We start from the raw sequence: 26,658 nt of genomic DNA on the forward strand, positions 1-26,658 counted from the left end.
TTTTGGTCTTTAGGTCTCATTCAAAAGGGTGCATTTAACAGGCAGTGAGGTGGAATTGTATCGCCTCCTTACCATCTGATTTACATGCTGGACCCTGCATGTTGCATCCACATGCATTACACTCTGTTGGTGTTGGTGAGCAGTCCCATTCACTTGAATGGTGTGCAATCAGCAGACAGTAACACACCAAAGGCGACGGGTGGAATAATTCCTGCCACTGCTGACAAGTAAAACATTGTGGCCACGGAATGTGTACATCCGTGGCCTTTGGCTCTGCAGCTAAATGAGGAGCGGTTAAAAAGCAGGGTTTTACCTCCCTTGCCAAAATGCTAGTGTGAACGAGCCCTGCAAAAGCCTTCTTTGTGTAGGCATCTAAAGACCTTGAAACTGCTACCGTGCACTACCATACTGGATGCAATGTCAGCAGCCCCAGCAGGCTCAAAGTTGTCACTCAAGTAACATTCTATATAGTATTTCCCTTTGCTCATCCCCTGGCAGGTGCATAAGGTTATGTTTGGTGTTGAGGTGAGGAGGGCAGAGGAGCTGGGCCAGCAGAGACAGTAGGTATACACACCCAAAAGAGGTGAGGGGTATAAAGTGTAAGAAGGGAGGGGGTTGTGCCAGGGCATGGATTCTCCTAGAGGAGTAAAATTTCTGAGCAAGTTCAAAGCACATTGCAAGTGACTAAGAATTATTCAAAGAAAGGAAAAATACTGGAAGGAAGTATTTATTGGGTCTTTCTAACATTTTTAATACTCTTATTTAGTTTGGACCCAATTTTCCTGCAGGTGAGACTTCAGACTATTCAATGTAAAACAATAAATCCGTTGTAATTTGTCTCCTAGGAATCAGTCTCTGCATTTACACCTGAAGCATTATGGAGTGAACTGTGACGACTGGCTCCTGCGTCTTATGTGTGGTGGAGTGGAGATCAGGACTATTTATGCGGCACATAAGCAGGCCAAGGCTTGTATTATTTCCCGCCTGAGCTGTGAGCGCGCAGGGACAAGATTCAACGTGCGGGGCACCAATGATAACGGCCAGGTGGCCAACTTTGTGGAAACGGAACAGGTGAGACTCTAATGGTTTCTGTTGTGTGGTGCCTTTTTCTGCCCAGCCCTGTACTAAAGATTTACAGGAAGTATGGAGCCTGCTATGCCTTACCTTTTATTCCCCAAAATTGCTGGTTTTCTGGCTGTCATGCTGACTTCAGTACCTGTAGATTGAGTTCTGAATTTATTCAGGAATTCTTGGTTTGCGTGCTTGTTCCAGTTTAGTGATTCAGAAAATACTGAAGTAATTTATGGGCCATGTTCCCTCAAAGAAACCCACATTCTACTTGCTACACCACATTTTCCCCAGGAAGATGTAGACCACCTTCTTCAATAAGTGCTGCCAGGAGTTGCATTCCATACAGTGGAGACAACCACACCCTCCGTTTTTTTCACTGAATGGATAGCTAAAGCAGCTCATAGATTATGCAGTTTTCTTTCCTTCCACCACAGATGGAAATTGTTTAATTTCTCCATTAACACATACAGTGTTGATTAATGAATTCCTTCCGCAGTGCTGCTGTGTTTTGCTGATGGGAAGCCTTTCCTGTCGGCAGACCACTGCTGGTAGCTATAGCCGCCAGCAGTGATCGCATGAACAAAAATACGACAGGCTTGTTGTACTGAAACGGATCAGTAGTACAATCAGCCTGCCCATAAATGGATTGAAATTTGGCTGGTTCTTGGTGAAATTTCAATCCTTTTATGGCTGGCTTAAGGCAACTTAAATCAAGCAAATGGAGTACCTTATCACCTCTATCAAAGGCATACATGACAGATTCTGGAGAGCCAAGTTCTACTGGATCAAATTCATTACTTTGCCTAAATATGAAGCCCTTCTGTGCCCTGCTTGCCCACTGTGATACCACACAGGAGATGTAGAACACTCTCTCTAGGGCAGTGGTTCTCAACCTTTCTAATGCCGCGACCCCTTAATACAGTTCCTCATGTTGTGGTGACCCCCAACCATAAAATTATTTTCGTTGCTACTTCATAACTGTAATTTTGCAGTGGGAGGAGTAGTGCCATGTCATTGGTGTCAGTGGAAGGAGTAGTGCCCCATCACTGATGTCAGTGGGATGAATAGTGCCCCATCGTTGGTATCAGTGGGAGGAATAGTGCCCCATCACTGATGTCAGTGGGATGAATAGTGCCCCATCACTGATGTCAGTGGGATGAATAGTGCCCCATCACTGGTGTCAGTGGGATGAATAGTGCCCCATCACTGGTGTCAGTGGGATGAATAGTGCCCCATCACTGGTGTCAGTGGGAGGAATAGTGCCCCATCACTGATGTCAGTGGGAGGAATAGTGCCCCATCACTGATGTCAATGGGATGCATAGTGCCCCATCGTTGGTATCAGTGGGAGGAATAGTGCCCCATCACTGGTGTCAGTGGGAGGAATAGTGCCCCATCGTTGGTATCAGTGGGAGGAATAGTGCCCAATCGTTGGTATCAGTGGGAGGAATAGTGCCCCATTGTTGGTGTCAGTGGGAGGAATAGTGCCCCATCGTTGGTGTCAGTGGGAGGAATAGTGCCCCATCGTTGGTGTCAGTGGGAGGAATAGTGCCCCATCGTTGGTGTCAGTGGGAGGAATAGTGCCCCATCGTTGGTGTCAGTGGGAGGCATAGTGCCCCATCGTTGGTGTCAGTGGGAGGCATAGTGCCCCATCGTTGGTGTCAGTGGGAGGAATAGTGCCCCATCGTTGGTGTCAGTGGGAGGAATAGTGCCCCATCATTGGTGACAGTGGGAGGTGTCTTGGAAATTCGCTTTAACGAATTTCTCCTTACCGTGAGTACTCGCAGTTGGATGCGCAGAAATCCCCCATAAAGCTGTGCGAATCTCGCTTACCACGACTGCAGCTAAACTACACGATTCCTGCCCATCCAACTACTTTTAGCTTCTGTTGAGATGTGGGGGTGGAGCTCCGTTACCCTAGAATGATCAAACGACACTCTCAGGATGGTGTTGCAATTCACATAAGGGCTGGTTTCAGACTCAGCTCTCTGTTTTATTAAAAATACACACATGCCCCCCACATGAATAAAGTCAATCCCCTCCCACCGAACAATGCAATGGGGAGTGCCTATACACAGGATGTACATTCCAATTGGAGCATAGCCTTTCCTATTATCTATCACTGGTCCTCCCCCATGAGTCTTCTGAGGTCAGCAGACTTCCTCCCCTTCCCCCCCCATGAGCCATCTGAGGTCATATTTCCTGTCCTACTAGCTTCTATTGGTATGTAAATTCTTTGTACAAGCATTCCCTAAAAATATCAGTCTGTACCTGGATGGGCCCGATACGATCTTTATTAAAACACATCCATCCAAGATACAGTTTCAAGTTGGTAATGGGTTGTAAGATATGCATAAGCCTACACGTGGAGTTCACACCGCTTGGCGCCTTGCGTTATGAAGCCCATGTGGTACTATGCTGCTGATATGTGGATACAGGCCCACGGTCTACTGCCAGCGACATTCGCATCGAATGCCGTGGTGGTATACACACCGGTCTATAAGCGCAGATCTGCCATCTCATCCATTACCAAGCTGAGTACTGTAATACATACATTGTACATGCGCATGGCCCAATTGCAGCCTTCAGAGCTTTAATTAAGCCACACGAGAGACATATGAATAACACGAATATATGACACATTTAAAGTTCGACCAACAATACAAAATTTCCATGACATTCCCTCCTGTTTTATCATATTCTCCTCGTGTCCCTTCTTGATCTTCTTCAGCTTGATGGGTGTAGTCTCAAACCTCAAAGAGTTCCTGTAGTTGTCCCTGAGAATAAAGCTCCACGGGGTACCTGAAACAACAAGACCCGACGCAGACTCGACGCAAACAGGCTTGATTGAAGCAATGATCCTCGAGCGTTGGAACCTTCACTACAGGAAGGCTCTTGCAAAAACCACAAACAGACTTGTGGTATGAATAAGGCTTGTGATCCCACGGTGGTCTGGGGAGATCCAGCAACAGATTCTCAAATTGCCCCTGCAGACGGGGCCACACAAGGCTGGTCTCGACCCAGACAGTTTTCCAAATCGCAGACACAAACCATGATGAGGCTTGAAGCTTGCTTGAAGGTCTTGGAGAATGGGGTCTTCAGGGAGATAAATTAGAGGGAAGCCAGGACGTAATCTGTAGAGAAGGTGGTTGGTTGGTGAGGTCTTCCTCCGATCAGTGGTTGGAGTGGGATCCCAGGAGCGGGCATGGAGATGTGGTCGTCTGCCCGAGCTTGGCTTACACGGTCGATGAGGCAACAGGAACATCTCACCGCGGCATATAAAAGGCAGATGAAAAAGAGAAGCATCAGGACATACACTCCCACTTCCTTCAACCAAGATCCGATGGAGAACAGGAAATCTCCCAATCCTCCCAAACCCTTGAACGGATTCCAACCCTCACTAGCTATAGCTCTAGCTTTTCCCTGTAGTTCACTAACTTTGTCCATATGGGCCTGGACCTTGTCATCGGTGTCTTCTATCCAAGTACAACAATCCTCTCCGATGAACTCACAGAACCCCCCTTTGGCGGCTAAAAGATAAATAATCAAGGGCCATCTTCTCCTGAAGCACTAAAATTCCCATCTGCCGTTGTTCTTGGGCAATTTCTCTGACAGCCTCTACGGTCTCGTTAAACATACTATCCACGATGACAGAAAAATTGTTCAGGCGCTTCATAAGTTCTATTCCCCATCCTGTCCATGAGGGGAACCAAGCCCATGCCTGGTCGCCCTCAGAGAACAGCTCTCTGCGAACTCTCCCTGCCATCCTTACCTTCTTGTGGACCATCAACTCTTCATGATCCATCACTACATAGGATGCTGGGACTAGCTTTATGAGGGCACACGAACCTTTCGCGTTCTGGGGAAATGTTCTATAGGCTGCCGAACCACAAAGAAAATAGTATGGACCTGTCAGAGCAGAGCAGGAGGAGTTCCTCGTTCGGCCTCTGGCACTGAGCAACAGTTGCACAGACTGGGGGATTGCTCCCTCAGTCTGCACATCACATCCGTCCTTCCAACAAACGTGGTCTGGTCGGTCAGTGTGGTTACTCAGAAGGGAAGTCTGGTTAGTCAGATTGACAGTGATACCTCCCTCGCAGGTGGTAGTCCCAACAAACTTGTTACCTGTGCCAAAGCTGATGTTAAAGCACACCTGAGGGCTGCCCAGTTACCCATAATGGACTGACGTCCTACAGGAGCTAGAGCTAATATTGGTGCTAAAACTGATGTTACCTGCTAAAAATGTGTCATTAAGTTCTACCGACAAATGTCTACGTGGGGGCTGACCAGGGGTCCCTTGCTTTTTCATGCCGACGCGGATGTCATATAGGGCATGAACAGCGGCCATTGCGGACATGTGATGACTGGGTGGGGGCTTAGAGCATACCCAACAGTTGGTTTTGTTGGCGGTTCTGGCTAAACGCAGGTGCATTTTAAATAAAAGGTTGGGGTATCTGCCGTCTTTTCCTCCGTTCACACACATGTATGACATACAAACAAAAAGAAAAAGGAAAATGACACCCCTCATTCTCTGGTGTAGCTGAAAAGCTTCTTGCAGTGGCTTGCGTTCACCCAGTTGTCTCGTCCCTCGAGCTTGAGTGAGGTAGGTGTCATCAGCTGGACTTGGTATGGTCCGGTGAACCGTGGCTCGAGTCCGGTTCTTTGATGTTTCTTTAGGACGAGCCAATCACCTGGCTCAATAGAAAGAACACCTGTTATTGCATTTGGATCGGGGAGCGATTCGCGAACCCGATGGTGTATCTTCTGCAGCTCCCGTTGCAGAGATTGCACATAACCTGTAAGCTGTGAATGCAAAGATGACAACTGTTGAGGAAAGTACAACCCTGTTTTTGGGAGGTCCCCCAAACAACACCTCATAGGGTGACAGCCCATGTGGTTGCCAAGGGGCATTCCGGATGGAATAGGGGGCAATGGGGGGACACTCAGGCCAAGGTTTTTGGGTATCGGAAGACGTTCAACCTTACCGCTACTCTCGGGGTGATATGGGGTGTGTCGCCGCTGACTCCAGTTCCACCAAAGAAATGCAGTCGTGTCCTTTGGAAGAGAGGTTAATAGTGGACAAAGAAGACATGTTAGCAGAAGAGGTGTTAGTATTGTTAGTCATGTTGCAAAATTCAGCACTGTCATTGCTGTCCTCCCCCCCCTTCTCATCTTCCAACACAGGAAGAAGAGAAGCTGGGTTAAGAATAGTGCATCGTTTGATAGTGAGGTTAGTAGGGGTTAGGAGGGCTTTCCCCTGAGAGGGGTACCTTGCCTTGGATGTCCTGTTTTCGCAGGACCGTTCTTGCTGCACCGGTGTCGGTGAGGCAAGGGAGGGGATATTTTAATTCCTCTAGAAAAAGATGGATCTGGGCCGACACCGATTTGTCAACTTCCTATGAGAATTCATAGGAGTTACTTACCATGGTGGTCATAGGGGCGGAGGACTCATCAGGAATGAACTGCCACCGACCTTTAGGTAATTGGGGACAGCTCCTCCTCATGTGCCCCATTTGGTGGCACTGGAAGCACCTGGGTGGGGGCCTATCCTTCCTGTGACCCAGATCCCTTGGTTTTTCGTGTGGGGTCTGGGACATAAGAACTTTGGCTCTTCTTGTTTTCTTCTATCCATTTCCCTCTCTATTGCCGCAAGAGTGGAAAGGATAGCAGGGATAGACATCTCATTATATTGGGGTCGGGCCAGAACCAGCCTTTCCCGAATTTTAATATTGATGCCTTCCAAAAATTTGGCCCGCAACAGAATGTGCGTCGCGGTCACCTTTACCCCTTCAGTTGGAGCATCAGGTCCAACTTCCAGATCCGCATCCAGTGCCGTCTGCTTGAGACGGCGCCAGAAGCAGGCGCTTTCCTCATTAGGACCCTGGGTGAGCTTCATCATGTCCGTAGTAGAGGTAGCACCATACATTTCTGGAAGCTTTGCCTTTAGCTGTGTACAGAACTCTTTGCCCCCTGAAGTCATCTCCTCATGAGTGGTTATAGAGCACCCTGCAATCACTGTACTGGCCACTTCCATGCCCACCTTTGCCCGTAGGATCTGTGCACAATCTGACCCGCTCATACCATAGCTGAACTGGTTTTGTCCAAACATTCGAGCAAATCCTCTCGGATTGACTCGATAGTCCGGGAGCTCAGCCAGAATAGTGCGGATCTCTGCCGGGGTGAAGGGGACATGCCAAACTACCCGTTCCCCTAAAGTCCGTTCCCCCTGTGCATTGGGAGGACCTTCAAATTGCTGCACTCTGACTGGATAGGCCTCAGTCTGGGAAGAGTGCAAGGGCTGGCCCAGCTTCATCGGTGGGCTTAGATTAACCACCTCGCTTACTGCACCTTCAGGTTTTAGGTCCCTCAGATCAGGGTATAGCTGGGGGGCAGGGGTCTGATCAGTGGTTCGTAGCGCTTTGATGCAATCCGCCCTGTTTCTTAACCGGGTGTCTATTCCCCTTGATTCACAGATAGTCTGCAAATCGGTTGTTGAGTAGGCTTCATAGTTGGAAACAGAAGGAGCTGGGGTGAAGCAGGAAGAAGGGAGAGGTAGAGGCTGAGGCATAGATACAGAAGACACAGAAGGTACATCAAGAGTGACGTCACTAACAGAAGAGACAGGTGCAGTTATACTTATCTCAGCCACTGTTGGTTGTTCGGGAACCCCAGCAGACCCTGATCCTGCCTGCCTTAGTAGAGTCAGCCCTGAAAGAGCTTCCTCCACCTCTGACACCGGATCCTCCTGTTTTATTCCCTCTGGAGGCCAGGTATACATCACCTGGTTCTTCCGGACAGACACCAGTTTATGTATGCCCTGCTTCCCTAATTGGATTGACCTGTGAAGCCATAGCTGTGCGATCTCTAGTTCTGACGCCTGCATCCGTGGTTCAAATTCAGAGATGAATTTTTCCCACCTCCATGCGTCAAATGTACCTTCCCGGGGAATTTCCCATCTGGTACCCTTCGACCATTTATTCCACCTTTTGAGGGGTTCTGTAGACTTCCCCCCCAAACTCACCTTCATCAGTTGTGCAGCTGTCCTTACCCTGAAGAGGGCTGGTTCCCCCTCTCTCTTCATGGACTGACTACTGCCCATCGTGACTAGTCACTGGTATATATCCCGCGTCCGGGTACCTGTTTACCCCCTGGAGCACTCGGTGGGATCCTACCGAGAGGCCTGATTCCACCACTTTCCCAGCACAGCGTAATTTATGTGATACTTATCGATCACCCGAAGCGCATCAAGTGGCGGTCAGACTGAGAGCACACCTCCCACTCCCACAGCGCAATTTATGTGATCCTGACCACCCGAAGTGTTTGTGGTAACCAGGCTAAGTGTTATACTTCCCTGGACCGCCCACTCACACAGCGTAATTTATGTGGTTCTCATCACCCACTGTGTTTGGCAGGCCACACCGCACAATGATGAAAGTGGCTTTTCTCTCCCTGCACACAGTAGCTAACACAAGTCAAAACAAAAAAGAGGGGTTCTTGGATGTTACTTAGGGGTCACTGGTTGGGCAGAAACCTGCTAACTGACCTTTAGGAAATTTGTGTAAAGAAAAAACTTTCCTAATACACACAGAAAAACCCTTTTTCAACCTGAAAAACTGTTAAAAAGGACAAAGTGGATCCTTATGAAAAACACGGGACGTTTCACAGTAAAACAATTACACAGAGGTGAACCAAAAAACTGCGCCAAGAATAACCCGTTGCTGACGCGAAAATCAATCCTATCCGCGCCGCTAAACGATCTGCGCTACACACGCAATCTTCACTGCAACCACCTAGAACCGTTTACACAAAAAGTCTGCTGGACGCGAAACACGTGACACAGCAGCTTAAAACAAACCCGCTTTACAATAAGGAACTACTTTAACAGGAAAAACACAAGAAAAACATAATCACTATACAAGAAATCTATGTGCAAAAACCCAGACTTCACCGCGCTCACTAAATGTGGAACACGTGAAGGGAAAACTCGCTTAACACACTTTAAATTGGCTGGCAATACGCAAATTTAAAGCTAAAAGGAAACAAATGAAACTGTAAAGAATTTGGATTAAAACCATAAAATGGGTCAAATGCATATAGAAAGCTGCATACACATTGCATAGAGATTACTGCACATGTGGTATTCAACAAAATGGCCACCAACAGGGAAAGCACATGGTAGCCAACAAAATGGCCACCAAACAAAAGGAGTCCATGTGGTTAGTCAAGAAAATGACCCCCCACAGGGAAGCACATGGTAACACTAGAATGGCCCCCCACAGAGGAGCACACGGCAGACTCTAGCCTCAAAATTGCCTCTAACCTCTTACATAAAACAGACTTTTGGACAGAACATACACTGGACAATTACACAACAATATACAGCACACATACAACACAATTTGGCACGATCACAGAACAGACATAAAACACCAACATATCACACTAACATGCACATGTAACAGAAAGGACCCCCTGCTGCATGCTTGCTGGGAGCAGTAGTACCAAACAGAAAGGACCCCCTGCTGCATGCTTGCTGGGAGCAGTAGTACCACAAAACATTGCACAGACTACATACAAAGATCTTACAACAGTTAACAATTAACCTAAACCTTTCAGCACTGTAATAATTACCTCACGTGGAGGGGGGTAGAGCAATTACCACAGTACCTACAACCCGCAAATACTTACCTAACACTATGCAACAACTTTTACCCGCTAAAACATATACCCGTTTAATTTTTGGTTGGAAGATTTTTAAACTTGACCAAATCCAGCCAACCAAACCCACCCCTCTGCTGCTCTCCGCAGAGACAAACCCTTGTCTTTCACCCACAAATCAAGAGTTTAGGACAAAAAACTAGGTCCTTGCTAAGCGGTAATTCTTGTTAGCTAACCGAGAGCGAAATCAGCCACACGAACACGCAAAAAGCGATCCTCTTAATGGCAGAGAGACCTGAAATGTGCCGGCATACTTTTTGCTAGTTCATGATGGCTATTCCCCCCTCGTACTGGGTTAGATATGCAAGAATACGCGTTAGTATCCACCAGGCTCGCCAAACTGTCTTGGAAATTCGCTTTAACGAATTTCTCCTTACCGTGAGTACTCGCAGTTGGATGCGCAGAAATCCCCCATAAAGCTGTGCGAATCTCGCTTACCACGACTGCAGCTAAACTACACGATTCCTGCCCATCCAACTACTTTTAGCTTCTGTTGAGATGTGGGGGTGGAGCTCCGTTACCCTAGAATGATCAAACGACACTCTCAGGATGGTGTTGCAATTCACATAAGGGCTGGTTTCAGACTCAGCTCTCTGTTTTATTAAAAATACACACATGCCCCCCACATGAATAAAGTCAATCCCCTCCCACCGAACAATGCAATGGGGAGTGCCTATACACAGGATGTACATTCCAATTGGAGCATAGCCTTTCCTATTATCTATCACTGGTCCTCCCCCATGAGTCTTCTGAGGTCAGCAGACTTCCTCCCCTTCCCCCCCATGAGCCATCTGAGGTCATATTTCCTGTCCTACTAGCTTCTATTGGTATGTAAATTCTTTGTACAAGCATTCCCTAAAAATATCAGTCTGTACCTGGATGGGCCCGATACGATCTTTATTAAAACACATCCATCCAAGATACAGTTTCAAGTTGGTAATGGGTTGTAAGATATGCATAAGCCTACACGTGGAGTTCACACCGCTTGGCGCCTTGCGTTATGAAGCCCATGTGGTACTATGCTGCTGATATGTGGATACAGGCCCACGGTCTACTGCCAGCGACATTCGCATCGAATGCCGTGGTGGTATACACGCCGGTCTATAAGCGCAGATCTGCCATCTCATCCATTACCAAGCTGAGTACTGTAATACATACATTGTACATGCGCATGGCCCAATTGCAGCCTTCAGAGCTTTAATTAAGCCACACGAGAGACATATGAATAACACGAATATATGACACATTTAAAGTTCGACCAACAATACAAAATTTCCATGACAGAGGAGTAGTGCCCCATCATTGGTGTCAGTGGGGGGAGTAGTGCCCCATCATTGGTGTCAGTGGGAGGAATAGTGCTCCATCACTGGTGTCAGTGGGGGGAGTAGTGCCTTATCACTGGTGTCAGTGGGAGGAGTAGTGCTCCATCACTGGTGTCAGTGGGAGGAATAGTGCCCCATCATTGGTGTCAGTGGGGGGGAGTAGTGCCCCATCATTGGTGTCAGTGGGGGGAGTAGTGCCCCATCATTGGTGTCAGTGGGAGGAATAGTGCCCCATCACTGGTGTCAGTGGGGGGAGTAGTGCCCCATCACTGGTGTCAGTGGGGGGAGTAGTGCCCCATCACTGGTGTCAGTGGGAGTAGTGCCCCATCACTGGTGTCAGTGGGAGTAGTGCCCCATCACTGGTGTCAGTGGGAGTAGTGCCCCATCACTGGTGTCAGTGGGAGTAGTGCCCCATCACTGGTGTCAGTGGGAGTAGTGCCCCATCACTGGTGTCAGTGGGAGTAGTGCCCCATCACTGGTGTCAGTGGGAGTAGTGCCCCATCACTGGTGTCAGTGGGAGTAGTGCCCCATCACTGGTGTCAGTGGGAGGAATAGTGCCCCATCACTGGTGTCAGTGGGAGGAATAGTGCCCCATCATTGGTGTCAGTGGGAGGAATAGTGCCCCATCACTGGTGTCAGTGGGAGGAATAGTGCCCCATCATTGGTGTCAGTGGGAGGAATAGTGCCCCATCATTGGTGTCAGTGGGAGGAATAGTGCCCCATCATTGGTGTCAGTGGGAGGAATAGTGCCCCATCATTGGTGTCAGTGGGAGGAATAGTGCCCCATCATTGGTGTCAGTGGGAGGAATAGTGCCCCATCATTGGTGTCAGTGGGAGGAATAGTGCCCCATCATTGGTGTCAGTGGGAGGAATAGTGCCCCATCATTGATGTCAGTGTGGTGGAGGGGAGAATAGTGCCCCATCATTGGGGTCAGGGGGGGGGGAAATAGTGCCCCATGGTTGGTGTCAGTGGGGGGAGGAATAGTGCCCCATCATTGGTGTCAGTGGGAGGAATAGTGCCCCATCATTGAGGTCAGGGGGGGGGGGGAATAGTGCCCCATCGTTGGTGTCAGTGGGGGGAGGAATAGTGCCCCATCGTTGGTGTCAGTGGGGGGAGGAATAGTGCCCCATCGTTGGTGTCAGTGGGGGGAGGAATAGTGCCCCATCGTTTGTGTCAGTGGGGGGAGGAATAGTGCCCCATCGTTGGTGTCAGTGGGGGGAGGAATAGTGCCCCATCGTTGGTGTCAGTGGGGGGAGGAATAGTGCCCCATCGTTGGTGTCAGTGGGGGGAGGAATAGTGCCCCATCGTTGGTGTCAGTGGGGGGAGGAATAGTGCCCCATCGTTGGTGTCAGTGGGGGGAGGAATAGTGCCCCATCGTTGGTGTCAGTGGGGGGAGGAATAGTGCCCCATCGTTGGTATTAGTGACACAAATGATGGGGCACTATTCCTCCCACTGACACCAATGATACTTACTTTGCTGACCCCTGCTCCAGCCTGGGCTCGCTCTCTCACTTACCTGTCAGCTGTCTTCCTTCTCTGGCCGCTCTCCTCTTCACTCGCTCCGGCAGCTCCCTCGATCTTCTTTGATGTACGCGTGCTGCCGCTCGGCTCCTCCTCTCCAAGCTCCACCTCCTCGCCGGTGATTGGCCGCCTGTGTGCCTCTCCTGAGCTACAGTTCCGGTGGCCAATCAGCGGCGAGGAGGCGGAGCTGCTGAGCGATCCCGGAGGTGTGGCCAGGTGACAGGAGCAGCGTACCATCCCGCCCACACATCGCCTGAGACGGAGGAGCGGTGTCTCGGTTCCTAAGACCATCGGAAATATGTGTTTTCCGATGGTCTTAGGCGACCCCTGGGAAATGGTCGTTCGACCCCCAAGGGGGTCGCGACCCCCAGGTTGAGAACCGCTGCTCTAGGGCAAACTTCCTATTCTGGACACCCCCTTCTCTATTTATTAATGTAATGCCATCAGGCTGCATCTACAGTAATACATTTATGCTTGTGGTGTTTTTTTTTTATGTACTTCGTGCTGCAGCAGGGGTTAAAATACTCAACAGCACTGATTCTGGATAGGCTCTCCAGAGTGCTTCAGCACAAAATACTTAAAAAAAAAAACAAAAAAAAAAACCTTTTAATGTCTGCTAAGATGAGCTCAATTAACTTTATAAAGCCCTCTTGAGCCTTCTTCATTTATTACTGTAATGCTCTGTCCAAAGTTCTTAATAAAACTACCACAGCTACTAAGTAGGAGACACATGCAATTTATTCATCTCTGAATGCAGGCTCTGTAATGAACCGCTTCCTGTCCGCCCCATAGCAGAAGTACTGCTACAGGGCGGCACGGATGCGCAAAATCGTGTGTGTTTGTGTGTGTGTGTGTATATATATATATATATATATGTGTGTGTATATATATATAATATGTATGTGTGATTTTGCATTTCCAGGTAGGGGGCATGCTATAACTTTCATGTAAACCAATCAATTTACATGTATTGGGTTTTTTTTTTTTAGCAAAGACATGTAGCAGAATACATTTTGGCTTAAATTTATGACTAAATTTGATTTTTTTTTTTTTTTTTTAATACTGGACACATTTAATAGCAAAAAGTCACAAATATTGTTTTTTTTCCTCAAAATTGTCGCCTTTTTTTTTTGTTAATAGCGCAGAAAAAAAAACCCCCACTCAGGCGATCCAATACCACCACAAGAAAGCTCCAATTCGTGGGAGAAAAAGGACGTAAATTTAATTTTGGTGCAGCGTTGCATGACCACGCAATAGGTGTAGAGCAAGGCAAATGGGCAATGACCAATCCCTGAGTGGGTTTTCCCCGGATGGTTGCCCGCAGTCTGTATAAATATTCGAAGGCACAGAGCTTCCAGTTCTTTTTCCTTCTAAGAAGATCACAGACTAAGGGGGGCTGCTTGCCTCCTTAAGCCATCCTGTCATGTGCCTGTGGGTTGTGGAGGCCTCACGTGGGCAACCTGAGGGCCTGCTTTGCTGGAAACTGTAGAAAGTTGACCGAGGGATTGTTCTCTCCGGATCCAGTCTGGTATCACTGGAGAGTGTCACAAGGATATTGGAAGGAGGCAGCCAATTTTCCAAGGACATTTTGTGAGTACAGACAGCAAAGAGATTCTAGAGACTTTGGGCTGAGGCCATCTCTTGGGTGTTGGTCAGCTCCGTGTGTGTCTAACGGAGGAGAGCTTAGACTATTTAATTCCCAGTGAAAAGACTTTGCTTGGCCTTAGCACTACAATATTTTATATATACTGGTATTGTGTGTGTATGTACCCAGAGTGTGTGTAATGTCAAATCAAATCTGATATAATACTTGCCTGAAATGTCATTGGTATCTCATATATTCTTGTGTGTCTGGTTAGTCTCCAGCCACTTTTTTATTGAGATATAAATCCAGTTTCCTTGGTGGACAACCTGACCATGTCCCCTGTCAAGTCCTACCTTTGACTTATCACTGTGATGGGTTTGTGGCAAATAATGAGGCTTTAGAAGCAGGAGGAGAGGAAAGTTCAGGTTCTCAAGTTAGGACGTTTGGCTGTTCTTTTATTGCCAGAGCAGTTTAGGATTCTGGAGTCTCGTTACACTGAAGAGAATTAATCTGAATTGCAGGCAGCAGGAGGTGTCCACTGTGTGGTGCCAGTGTTAGTCTAGGTAAGTATATTTTTACTTCACAATTACTTTTAGAATAGTACAGTAAAGAGGCTTCACAGTGACCTCTCCCCTTAAATTTCACGATAGTTGAAATCACTTTTAGATGAACTGATCCTTTTTGGTTTAAAGCTGAACTATGGGATAAGCAAATTCTGTCTAAATACAAGAGTCATGTGTATGCTTTCATGAATCTTGGTGAGCTTTGTATATCTCTTCAAGATTTGTGCAGTAAACCAATGTGAAAGTTTGAAACCTCTGTGCAGGAACTTCCTGTAATAAAGACCGGTCACTGCTGCTCTTTCTCTTGTGCAGAGTGACTGGTCTTGTCTCCGCCCCCTTATGTAGTTTTCTTCAGGCTGCCTGTAGTGGGTGGAGCTGCTGGGTCCTCCCACAGCTCTGCTCTCTGCACAGACTATGTACAGCACAGTGATGATGTCACCTCTATTTGTAGAAGATAGCTGTGTTTGAAAAAGCATCTGATGCACACAAATTGGATTTACATCTGCTGTGGCCACTAAAGTGGACCGTCACATGCTAGATGAACTAGGTGTCATTACTCTTCCACTCCGCAATCTAAAACGGCAATTTGTTTTATGCCCCACCACTTAGCCACCATTGTTTCTTTTTCCAAAATTTTGTCTCCAGCACTCTGAAGTCCTCTGGGATATGTATGTCATATATCCCAGGATGCTTCAGGTTCCATTCATTTGGCTGGAAGAGGTTGGCCCCAGAGGTGCACGGTAGGCTGCCTGACCAGAAAGAGCGTCAGTAATAGGATAGTGCCGGCACCCAATGATATTGGCGCTTTGCATTGAAGCAGTAGTTGGGGGGAGTATTTTTTACCAGTGTTCTGTACAAATTCACATAAAGGGGGGATAGACCATAAAGAGGGGGGGTGAATTTAATTTTAATGAAAGTTATTGTGCCTGTTCGCTTCTTTCAGTTGTTTTAATGAAGTCCATCCCATCAAAAGATGATTGTTTGTCAGGAGTTGTCCAACTTTACAAATTCTTCTTTAAATTTGTTGGAAAGAGTTGTGCATTGTTTTAATCTTGCATTTTCTGAAGGGCTTCATCATGTATTTTTATTAGAGTTAAATGGAAAAAAACTGAATCTGTGAATTCACTAGTGAAAACAAGCCATATTGTTTTTCCCATATCCTGATCTAAGGACAGTCTGTCTGGTCACCACTCCACCCTGCCTTGACTTACCTGTATGTGTCTAACTCCATCACTTATTGCACATATTGCGTTGAATTGTTTTGTGTCCTATATGACTGAATATTCCCTGCGTTGTATTAACAGCAGGTGTACCTGTTACTTTCTCTATATCATACATTTGTGTAAATGACACGTCTGTTGAGTAGTTTGTGTTTCCATTGTTTGCATCCATGTACTTCATCGGCCTTCTGTGAAAAATCTTTCAACATAAACTAATTTTCTAATGTACCTTTCATCAAAGGGAATGATAAATGTCTATTTTCCTACAGGTGATTTACCTGGATGACTGCGTGTCCTCATTTATACAAATCCGAGGCTCCATTCCCCTCTTCTGGGAGCAGCCAGGCTTACAGGTAACCTATTAGTCACAAGGCCAGTGTAAGCATAATATTGTTTGTGTTTTATGTCCCTATAGAGTTCAAAATTCATCTTGTATGGAAAGATGGACATCACAAAATACAGACATCTATGTTTAAATGATAAATCAGTAGAGACTTTCAAAATGCCACATCCCAATATCAGCTAGAGAAAAAGAAAATGGAGCAAAGAGTGGTATAAACCATCTTTCGCCACCAGCAAACAAGGGACTTTATAGGCGTATCATGAGACATATAGTTAAAATTCAACAAGTCTATTCGTGCCCGCGATTTGATAGGCTTCTGGTCTAGGGTTTTGGGTTTGCTACAAACGCTATTTCACATTACGGTCCATAGGGATGCAAGGGTGGCCCCTTCTACATTGCCCAATTCTGGGTCTGTCTAGATCTCAGCAGAAACTGGCATCTTACCTATTTATTTTGGCCAAATGCGCCATAGCTCAGGCTTGGAGAACCCCTTCGGTTGTCTTCCAAGGGGTGAAGACCTGGATGAATGATATGCTGATCAATGAACAGATGTCTAGCATTCTTCATGATTCTCATCTGAGATTTCTTAAGGTTTGGGAACCTTGGATATGATATTCCTTGCCATCCCTGCCCCTTACTAGTTATGACCCCTTATAATTGCTGCCTGTGCTAGCCCTGGATCCGTGACTCTTCTAGTCTCCCTTTCCTCTGTTTTCTTTCTGATTCCTTTTTCTTTTTTTTTTCTTCTAACTTTTTTTCTTTCCTCTTCTCTTTACGGTATTATGTTAGACTACTGCCGATAATATTTGGTTTGGCTGTTTACCGTCCTTCCTTGCTGTTATTGGACATTTTATTATTTGGCTAATACAAGTCAGCAGGTTGTACCTGTTCTTGAGTTATTGTTATGCTCAGCCCCTGCGTGGGCTTATATTGAGCTTGTTGTGTTCATAAAACAAAACTTTCTTAATAAAAATATTGAAACAGAAAATTCAACAAGTCTATTCCAATATCCAATCAATATTGAAACAAAGCTAAAAAGGATGACGTAGCCCTGTTTTAGATGTGCGTAATGTGATTAATACCAAAATACAGTGTTGCGAATTACCTGTAGACAGGGTGGATAAAAATCAATGATTTTTTTAAAAAATCGAATTTTTTTTTATTTAAATCCGATTTTTTTTTTTTTTTATTTAAATCGGATTTTTTGGATTTAAATTGGATTTTTTTTAAATAAAATGCTTTTTGAGGAAAATAGATTACCATCCAAAGGTTATTCCATCATGAAATCAAGATTAGTTTTTTTAATTATGTAGAATAAGGCTTTATATGTTTAATTTTTTTGGTAAATAAATTCCATTCATCCATTCACAATGTCATGCTCTTCCAGAGGTTTTTGTAAGATTATTGGGCAGTTTCTCTGCCTACAAGATATCACAGATGCTTGGTTTACTTTTGCAGTTCTCAAAACTGAATTTGACTCAGCGGAGATCACATGCCGCTTCTTCACAGCAAAAATGTTATAACATGAACAGAGTTAAGAAAGACCTTAATCCTAACTTCTACAAACCTATGAATACAGAATCAACCCCTTCAGTGCTAAGTTTCAAGAAGTTCAGTGAATAGAATAGAAACAATATTTTTCCAATTGTTTGGAGTAGAATAGATCTGCACAAGAAGAAAGTGAAGCTAAGTGTGAGGAGGAGGGGCTGACAGTCTAAGTTTCTTAAAATATATATATTTTGTTTAGCCAAATTAGTTAACAAACATGGATGTTTGTTTAAGCAAATAATATATGCTGGAATGTTATGGTTTCAGATGAATAAATCTATTTAAATTGTTATTATTAAGGTAATGATTATTTTTCTCCTTCCTAAGTACAACAGAAAAGTTGTCCAAATATGAATGATTAACCTAATAAACTGGGGATAAAAAAACTAATATGAAAAGTTGTTATTCTAAAAATCTTCATCTACTTGCATATTAAAGTTATACCAGCAAGAATTAGTCTTTATGTAGAAAACTAGGATTTAAATCAAGCCTTACTGACTAGTGATTTAAATCAGATTGATTTAAATCAAATCCACCCTGCCTATAGATAATACGATATGCCTTTTATTTGGCGCACACCTTTGTGAAGAGCTTTACTGCCGACTGTGAGTGAAGGTCATAAGGGGAAGAATCCGTTTCCCAGAGCGAGGGCCTTTTCTGAAGTGCATTGGACCTATATATTTATAGGTCCCAAGTTTGAGGTGAGCAGTCAATTCACATAAGTGGTGGAGCACTGGTTTTCTTTTGGCTTTGCACAACTGGTGGCATGAAATTGGGAATAACATGGTGACTATCATTGATTGTACATGAATATGAACTCTCCTACGGCTCCCTTTTATTTGTAGCACTTTATGTGTTGCACATATTGGTTGAAGCTACTATTTTGGTGTAAAGTAAGTTTATTTTAACAAGCATTTTTGTGATATTTATGCTAATGTGAGAGATTTCACATGCAATGGTGATTATTCATATCCTATTATCTATAGGTAATTTTGCAACACTGTGTTTTGGTATTAACCACATTACACACATCTAAAACAGGGCTACACTATCCTTTCTTTTTTTTTTCTTTTTGATTTGTTTCAATATTGCTTAGCCTAATCTGGTCACTGTGGTGTGGTACCCAGGCGATAGCATTCTACACACTATAGCTTTTTACATTTTTGTTTTACATTTTTGTTTTGGCAGCGCATAAGTTGTTTTAGTTTTCTGAATATTGAAACAAAGTTGTTGAATTTTAACGATATGACTCGTGATATACTAATAAAATCTATTGTGTGCTGGTGGCGAAAGGTGGTTTATACCCCTCTCTGCTTCTTTTTTTTTTTTTTTTTCTCTGTTTAAATTATGTCGTTTGTAATTATTTGTGATCATTCTTGGTACTCTGTTCACACCAAATTTGAAGTGGCCACACACATAAGAATGGAGTTACAAAAAATTACCAACTCCTTACTACATGGCCCATCATCTGCATGGAACACTTACACATTCTATGTACATTCTGAACAGCGGCAAGCACACCAGCTTAGACCTTTGGTAGTATCTAATTCACTTTAAAGCAATAGATATCAACTTTAGGGAACCAGAGGATCTCAACTGAAGCCCCTGACATGGGACCAAAGGCCATAATTATTCAGTATATGGAATATTAGCAAAGACTGTCAGGCTGCAGACATACTAGAGTAGCATAGGCATTTGCACAGGGTGTGGTGGTTGTGCCTGGGCACACTCTAATCAACCCCATTTGCATTAGCATTATTACTCTGTGTGCTGGTGAGGAGATGGGAAAGATGTCCCACTGACCGGCTTTGTTTATAAGAGAAATGTGGAAACTCTTTTGTTTCACTCTGAATCCACAGGCAGGGAGATAATGTGCTGGCAAGGATATCGGAAAGATACGCATGTGTGTTTGAGCTTTGGGGTGCACACCCTAATGCTATTGGCTGGACACACCTTTGTAGAGAAGGGTTTCTCAACTAGGGTTCCTCCAGAGGTTTCCAAGGATCCCTTGAGCAATTGCTGCCTCTCGGATAAGTTCTTTTTGATCTTTTTAGTTATCTGTATGGCACAAATTCTTCCCAATGACTTTAAGTGTAAGGAGCATTCTTCCCACTGACCATCACATTAATGTATCATGAGTTGTAGTTATAATAATTTTTAGCAGGGTTTCCTGATACTGGAAAGTTGTTTCAAGGGTTCCTCTGTGTTGATAAGGTTGAAGAAGGCTGTACTAGAGGAAAATGATGGTCAAAGACTTAGACAAGCTACAGGAGAGATTGAGACTGGAGATCTGCTCCAGAAGCCAGTGAGAGATTGGGGCATGTTATTAGAGGCTAGTAGAAATTACCGTATTATCCCTTTAGAAATCCATAGTCCAACTGCAGTCTACTGGGGTGCAAGGCCTGCACCAGTACCAAAGGGTTACATGTGACCCTCAGGCCACAAGCCAGGTCTTTAAAGCAAACCTTTCCTTAGAGAAACATAGGGGCTGTCATTGACCAATTCTTTCAGCTAGGGCTCTCTGGTTTAACCTCTAGTTTCAATACTGAACTTTCCTAAAACTGCACAGTTGTTCCAGGACCATGACTAAGAAAGTACCCATGGTTGCAGGAAAGTAAAGTGCATCATTTATGGCTTGCTTAAGAGCCACTTATTATTGAAACTTCAGCTGACCCAGGCTTCAGTTATTCAGAACTTCATGACTTTTTGACAGTTTAATTGCTTTACTTTTCCACAGGGTAGTCAATAACTTAGAAGAGATCCAAGTAAAATGTTTGGATCACCAGTATGGAGAGAGAACAGCCCTGTGAAAGAGTTGGTGAACTTTATCAAACATTTTAAAGGGTCTTTCGTCATGTGTGTTTTGTATTGTTTTTGGAAAAGGTTGGATCTCATCGTGTGAGAATGTCAAGAGGATTTGAAGCCAATGCACCTGCTTATGACAGGTATTGTACTGTGACTACTGATGCAGAGAACAGTGCTGAGGGTGGGAGGTGCACTGGATGGAGAGTGGGAAAAGAGGCCTGGAGTTGGGCTTTAACATAATTTTATGATACTTTTAATGAAAGACTTCTGGATAATGACATGTTTTAAATGGCATGCCTGTATGTGAATGCCCCACCCACTGGATGTTTAAAGACAACCTGTCCTAAAGAAATATCTTTACTGCAACTGCCAGGTAGCTACCGTTTTCAGAAAGAGGTCAGCAGTGGGACTTGTGTATCTCTTTCAGCATAGATTCCTGTTAAAACAGTCACATGGCCTTTTCAGCTATTGCTGTATACAAAAGACATTCACACTTATCCTGGATGGTTTTCTCCTCTTGGAGAAGGTTTAATAGGATAATAATCCACCATGTATTATATACAAAATCTGCATAGGGGTAGGGAAGTATTGCCTATGATTGTATGTTTTAAGACCCCCACTGTTCCTTTTGGCAGGCATTTCCAAACTCTCAAGAGACTTTATGGAAGGCAAGTTGTGGTCAATCTTCTTGGGTCCAAAGAAGGAGAAGCCATGCTCAGCAAAGCTTTTCAGGTAAGAGGTTACAATTTGCTTGTTTTCCAATATTTATTTGGTACCAACTGATAGTACCCAACACCCCTCCCCACTGATCTATGCTGTAGAGAAGCTTATAATCTAACATCTTTACCACTTACTATTTATTGCCAATATATTTTTTGGATTGTGTGAGGAAGTCTACACAAACTATATACTAGTAGCATCCCTTATAAGATTTGAACCCAGGACCTCAGCCCTACAAGGCAAGAGTGCTTATCACTTGGGACTGTGCAATCTTAGATGGGTATCTTTGTGTCCCTATGGTTTTCAGGCCTAAACTCCCTGGGAAATATGGCAATAGAAATTCGGCAATAGAGGAACCTCTTGGATAAAAGATCCTTTGAGTTCTTAGGAACCAGTCTTGAGTGGTTAATTTGTCTAGTATGGTGGCTTCCATTAGAGATTGTAGGACATGTTCTGCTGGGAATATGTCCTGAAGTTGTCCAATAACATCCTGGAGGACATATATCTCCCTCTTGACCCAAGTCTTTGAATCCCTTAAATGCATATAGTGACCATGTTCACATAAACTTAAGTTCATCAAAGACTTGTGGAGATAGATGGACATTTATGCCCTAGGCCCTCCATACTGTGACAGTCAGGAAGGTTCAGCTTAGCCTTAAGTTGAGTTGGGCCTCTCGTAGTCATCTCCTGATGGTGTCCGATAGGGGGAAAAATTTTAATCTTTTCTCTGTGTAGCTGAGCTCCCTAATTTGCCTCCCCCACATACAACTCCAAGCAAATGCAGCAGCTGGCAATATTTGATTTTCATTTAACTTAAAGCAAATTTTCAAGTATAAACCTGTAGAGAATTTACACTTGGGATCATGAATTCCATGAATTTCTTAAGCTTTAGCGTCCTGATATTCTTAAGAATGACAATTTGGGTTCTGTCTGCGTAAAGGCTCCTTGGTAACATTTTCTGCTGTTTTTACAAATCCTGTGGACCATTTGGCCTCTTGATGCTTCTGCAGTTGATGTGGGATGCTGTGTGCAGTGATTCCCCCACCTTGTGTCTCTTGAAAAAGGTTGGTGACAGTCTAAAAAAAAAAAAAAGTTAAATTTTTTCTTCCTCTCACCTGTACAGAGTCACTTAAAGGCATCGGAGCATGCATCTGATGTCCTGATGGTGAATTTTGACTATCATCAGATGGTGCGTGGAGGAAAAGCTGAAAAGTTGAACACTGTCCTCAAACCCAAAGTTTCTGCATTCTTGGAAGATTGTGGCTTCTTCTATATGGACAAAGACGGAGTGCACAGGTCTGGGAGATTTTTTTCCAGAATGAGATCTCATTATGACCATTTATTTGTTTTGAATTTGCTACAGGCTCAATCCAACCCCCAACCACAACACCACCCCCTACATCTCTTCAGAGCCCTGATCAGTCCCATGCCAACATCTTCTTCTGTGACATTATCAGAAAGCTGCCGGCTCATCTTGATACAGCCAACAGTTCTCCAGTGACAAGCCACTAGGCCCCCCCCCCCACCTCCTTATTCATTAAAGGACTATACTTCCTGGGATATGTGATCTACATATCCCAGGAGGCACAATGGGCAAAGTACACATGCATGGGGGTGTGGGCCAGAGGTTTTTCCTAAAAGAAGAAAAAAAAAATTGTATGTTTAAAAAAAAAAAGCACATATTTTGCACAGCAGAGGGGTGGAGGGGAGACGACATCTGATTGAGGGTGAAGACCTGCTTTAAGATTTTTATTTAAAAAAACTGATACAGATGTGATAAAATGACCTCAGAGCTATGTAAGATATTGAAGGCAATTTGTCTCTGGAGCGGTCATTGATTAGATATAGAAAGGTGTCTTGATGTATGGTAAGCTGTCTACACACATAGTATGTGATTTACAATCTTTGTATAGTCTTGTTCAGAGTTTCAAGCAACTCCTGAATATAAAGACATCCAAATTTCATACCCTACAGAAGAAGAATATAAATACCTACCTGCTGCCCGTGCTGTCAAATGCCGCTTTACTGTGTAATTGTTCCACAAAGCTGGGAAACCAACACTTCTGGGAGTGTCAATATTCTGTGTCCCCCTGCAATGTCCATTGGTTCCTCCCAGGGACATCCACGTTATCACAGTGACCTGAAGGTCTACAGGAGAAACCAGTGAGCACAGGCAGGGGAACATTAAATGGTGAAACTACACATAGCAAAAGAACGACATTTAGTAGGTGTGGGCAGCTCAGGAGGCGAGAATTCGCATTCGTTGTTTGCAGAGTTTGAGTTTTGGGTATTTTTATATTCCTGACGGGGTTGCTTTAAGGCATATCTAAACCACTAAAATGTAATATATAGTGCAGCTTACCAGTCCTTAGATCTGGTAACTATATTAGTTTTTCATTTTTCTGACTTTCTCTTCTTTATTTTCACCTGGTAATCCTAAAAATATTAGTTTCTTGTCCCTTTATGCTTATACTCCCTACCATTATATCTATGGTAATTACAAATGTTTACTTTGTTCATCTCCATTATATGATGGATTGACAAGGTGAGTAGTTTACACAATGAAGAGAAGGTTCTTTTTTATTTCCTTTACGCTTATAAAAAGTGACAAGGCCACTGAATCCCTGGCAAGATCAACAGCTATTTTCTATACTTGCTGAAAATATTTTTAGCCTGAAAAGGGCAATCAAATACAACCACCACTGTCAAGTACCTGGGGAAGATCAAGCTGAAGAGGAGGCTTCCCTTGCATCTCCTGCCACCACTACCAGTGTAGCTGAACAAGAGGTGCAAGGACACAGAGTGGCACGAGGGCCAACATTTTGGGCAGCAGTAGCTGTTGGATGCAAGAAACCAATGGCTATGCACCATCAAATAACGACCAGAGGAAGGAACACAGTAGTATCCAATTAGTGGACATGAATGAAGCCAGGACACAAGCCAGAGGTCATCAACAGTCAGGCTGCAAAGTACAAAAGGCAAAGACAGTGTCAGGATACAGGCCTAGGAACATAAGGCAGAATACAGAGTCCAAAGCACAGTCCGAGGTCACAATGGGTAGACAAGAATCCAGAGGTAGGTCAAAAGCAAGCTGGGTCATACATGAAAAGGCAAACACAGCAGATCAGGTAAATCGGTGATTAGATGAAGACCACTCAGCAATCTGTCCATGTCACGTTCCAGCTTAAATAGGCTCTTTTGGTACCTATACCAGTGTCAAGCGTGCACATCCACGCACACTGCTTGTAAATGTGCAAATACATGTTAATACATGCCTTGCAGTGAGTTTATATGTGGGAATGTGCACACCATGGTCTTCTCGTATTAGCACACTGAACCATCCATAACTGGTAAGCTGCAATATATTATATTCGTTTTGAGTTTGAATATTCTCTCCTCTTACTTTTCCTGGCTGTTATGAGGGTGTCTGTGGGGGTGATTGACCAGAATATTTCCATGTCAACTGCTTTTATGCTTTGTTTTGTATAGGACACAACGTGGTAGCATTAGAACCAACTGCTTGGACTGTCTGGACAGAACTAACAGTGTCCAAGCCTTCTTTGGGCTGGAGGTAAGTATATCAAGCACCTCTTTTTACATATAATAAATAAACTTTTTTCTTTTTTTTTTTTTTTTTTTTTAATTATTTTAAAAATTTATATTTTTTAGTGTGGCGTTTGTATATCCATTGACAAGAGATGATCACTCATGTAGCAAATTGTATGTAATTGGTTGATAGGTTGAGAAATGAGCTAGCTGCAATAGATTATTCTAGAAGTCCTTATTGTTCTCTTGAGATCAGAATGCTGCTGGAGGTGTCTGCACGGTACTAATGCTTAGCCTGTGCAGGTTTATATTTGACAGCTGTGTGACCTTTCTATAAAACAAGCCTAATGCCAATTCATGCCTGGAGTTGTTCACTAAAACTCTAGGTTAGCATAATAGCCAGGTAACAAGCATGTCTGCAGTCTGTTGGTGCTCACCGGCTGAGCTGGCCAGTTACTGTCAGGTACAATTATATAAGTGGCTCCAGCAGCATCTGCCAGCACCTATTATCTCATACACTTTTTCCTTTTAAATAAGCCGAATGTATTATGAAACCAATAGCTGACAAACCTTGACTTCACATCCGACAGGCTTCCTGCCTGTACCACGCTCTGAAGAGTGGTGCACCACAGATTATTCTTTCGAGTGCACTGAAAAAAAGGAAATGCAAATTTGACACTTCAGCTTTCAGAAATGCTAGAAGCACCCATCACATGAACCATAAATCTCAGACATTCAGCATCCCGGACTGGAAAGAGATGGAATTGCAGCCCTCCTCAGATCATGGAAATCCAACACTGCACAAAACACAGAGAGGGCACAAACACCTACCGCATTATCTTGATCACTTTATTAAAAGATCTAAGAAAACATATTATACTCACAAGACTTAAGAGCTAAAGAAGGCATGTAGATGCACAATGCACAAAATCAGAGTCCACTCTCCAAATCTAACTGGAGACAGGATGATAATTCCAGCTGACACATTTCGGGGGGCTATCCTCCTTTCTCAGCTATTGCCATAACTCTGAAGAAGGGGGATAGCCCCCATGAAACACATCAGTGGGCATTGTCATCCTATCTCTAGTGCACTGCATGTTTATGCCTTCTGGTTGTGTTTTATTCTTCTAAGTGCAACAAAGGTATAAATGAGCCCTAATTAATCATTTGTTTTTATTATGGTCTCAATCTTAAGTGCGAAAAAAAAAAAAAAAAAAGACTGGTCACTGCTTCATTTAAAACATTTCCACCATTGTCAATAAAAAAAAAAATCAATAAAAATGACCTGAAGTCACTCAAATTTTCTTTCTTTTTTTTTTTTTTTTCGTCCATCCATTTGCATTATCCAGATTATTGAATGGTCAGATTAAAATGGGCTCAGTGTCCATAAGGCGTTTTACTTTTTATAAAGGTCTTGGATATTTATAGCTTTCTTGGAAACCTCATATAATGTCAGATGACACTGATGGTAGCATATAGATCAATGTCCATCCTGATTCTCTTTTCCAGAGTGTTTTGTTCGGTCAATCTAGAAAAGGCATGAGTCATCCTTTGCTGGAGGGCTGAGACTGAACAATCTATAATTACAGTCCTGTGGGGAATTACCGCTATTAGTCTGAATTTATATGCATGTGATATAACTAAAGGAAGCGCCTATTTGAATCAGTCTGGCCAATTTAATATATGTTAAACTTAC

The 26,658-nt window shown here is 44.1% G+C and overlaps 1 protein-coding gene across 6 annotated transcripts in view; it reads left to right on the forward strand.

Moving 5' to 3' along the window:
• The window catches only part of SYNJ1 (synaptojanin 1), a 180,846-nt gene that overhangs the window by 78,307 nt on the left and 75,881 nt on the right, over window positions 1-26,658 (forward strand). For all 6 annotated transcript variants that reach the window (XM_089688925.1, XM_089688928.1, XM_089688929.1 and 3 more), the window contains exons 5-10: window positions 846-1,071; window positions 16,270-16,353; window positions 20,775-20,836; window positions 21,332-21,428; window positions 22,540-22,712; window positions 24,906-24,987. In XM_089688925.1, coding sequence (XP_089545051.1) covers window positions 846-1,071; window positions 16,270-16,353; window positions 20,775-20,836; window positions 21,332-21,428; window positions 22,540-22,712; window positions 24,906-24,987 — 724 coding nt within the window. The remainder of the gene's footprint in view (window positions 1-845; window positions 1,072-16,269; window positions 16,354-20,774; window positions 20,837-21,331; window positions 21,429-22,539; window positions 22,713-24,905; window positions 24,988-26,658) is intronic.

Source organism: Staurois parvus, unplaced genomic scaffold (genome assembly GCF_062004578.1).
Source record: "Staurois parvus isolate SC_StPar_1 unplaced genomic scaffold, SC_StPar_1.0 ptg000461l, whole genome shotgun sequence".
NCBI lineage: Eukaryota > Metazoa > Chordata > Amphibia > Anura > Ranidae > Staurois > Staurois parvus.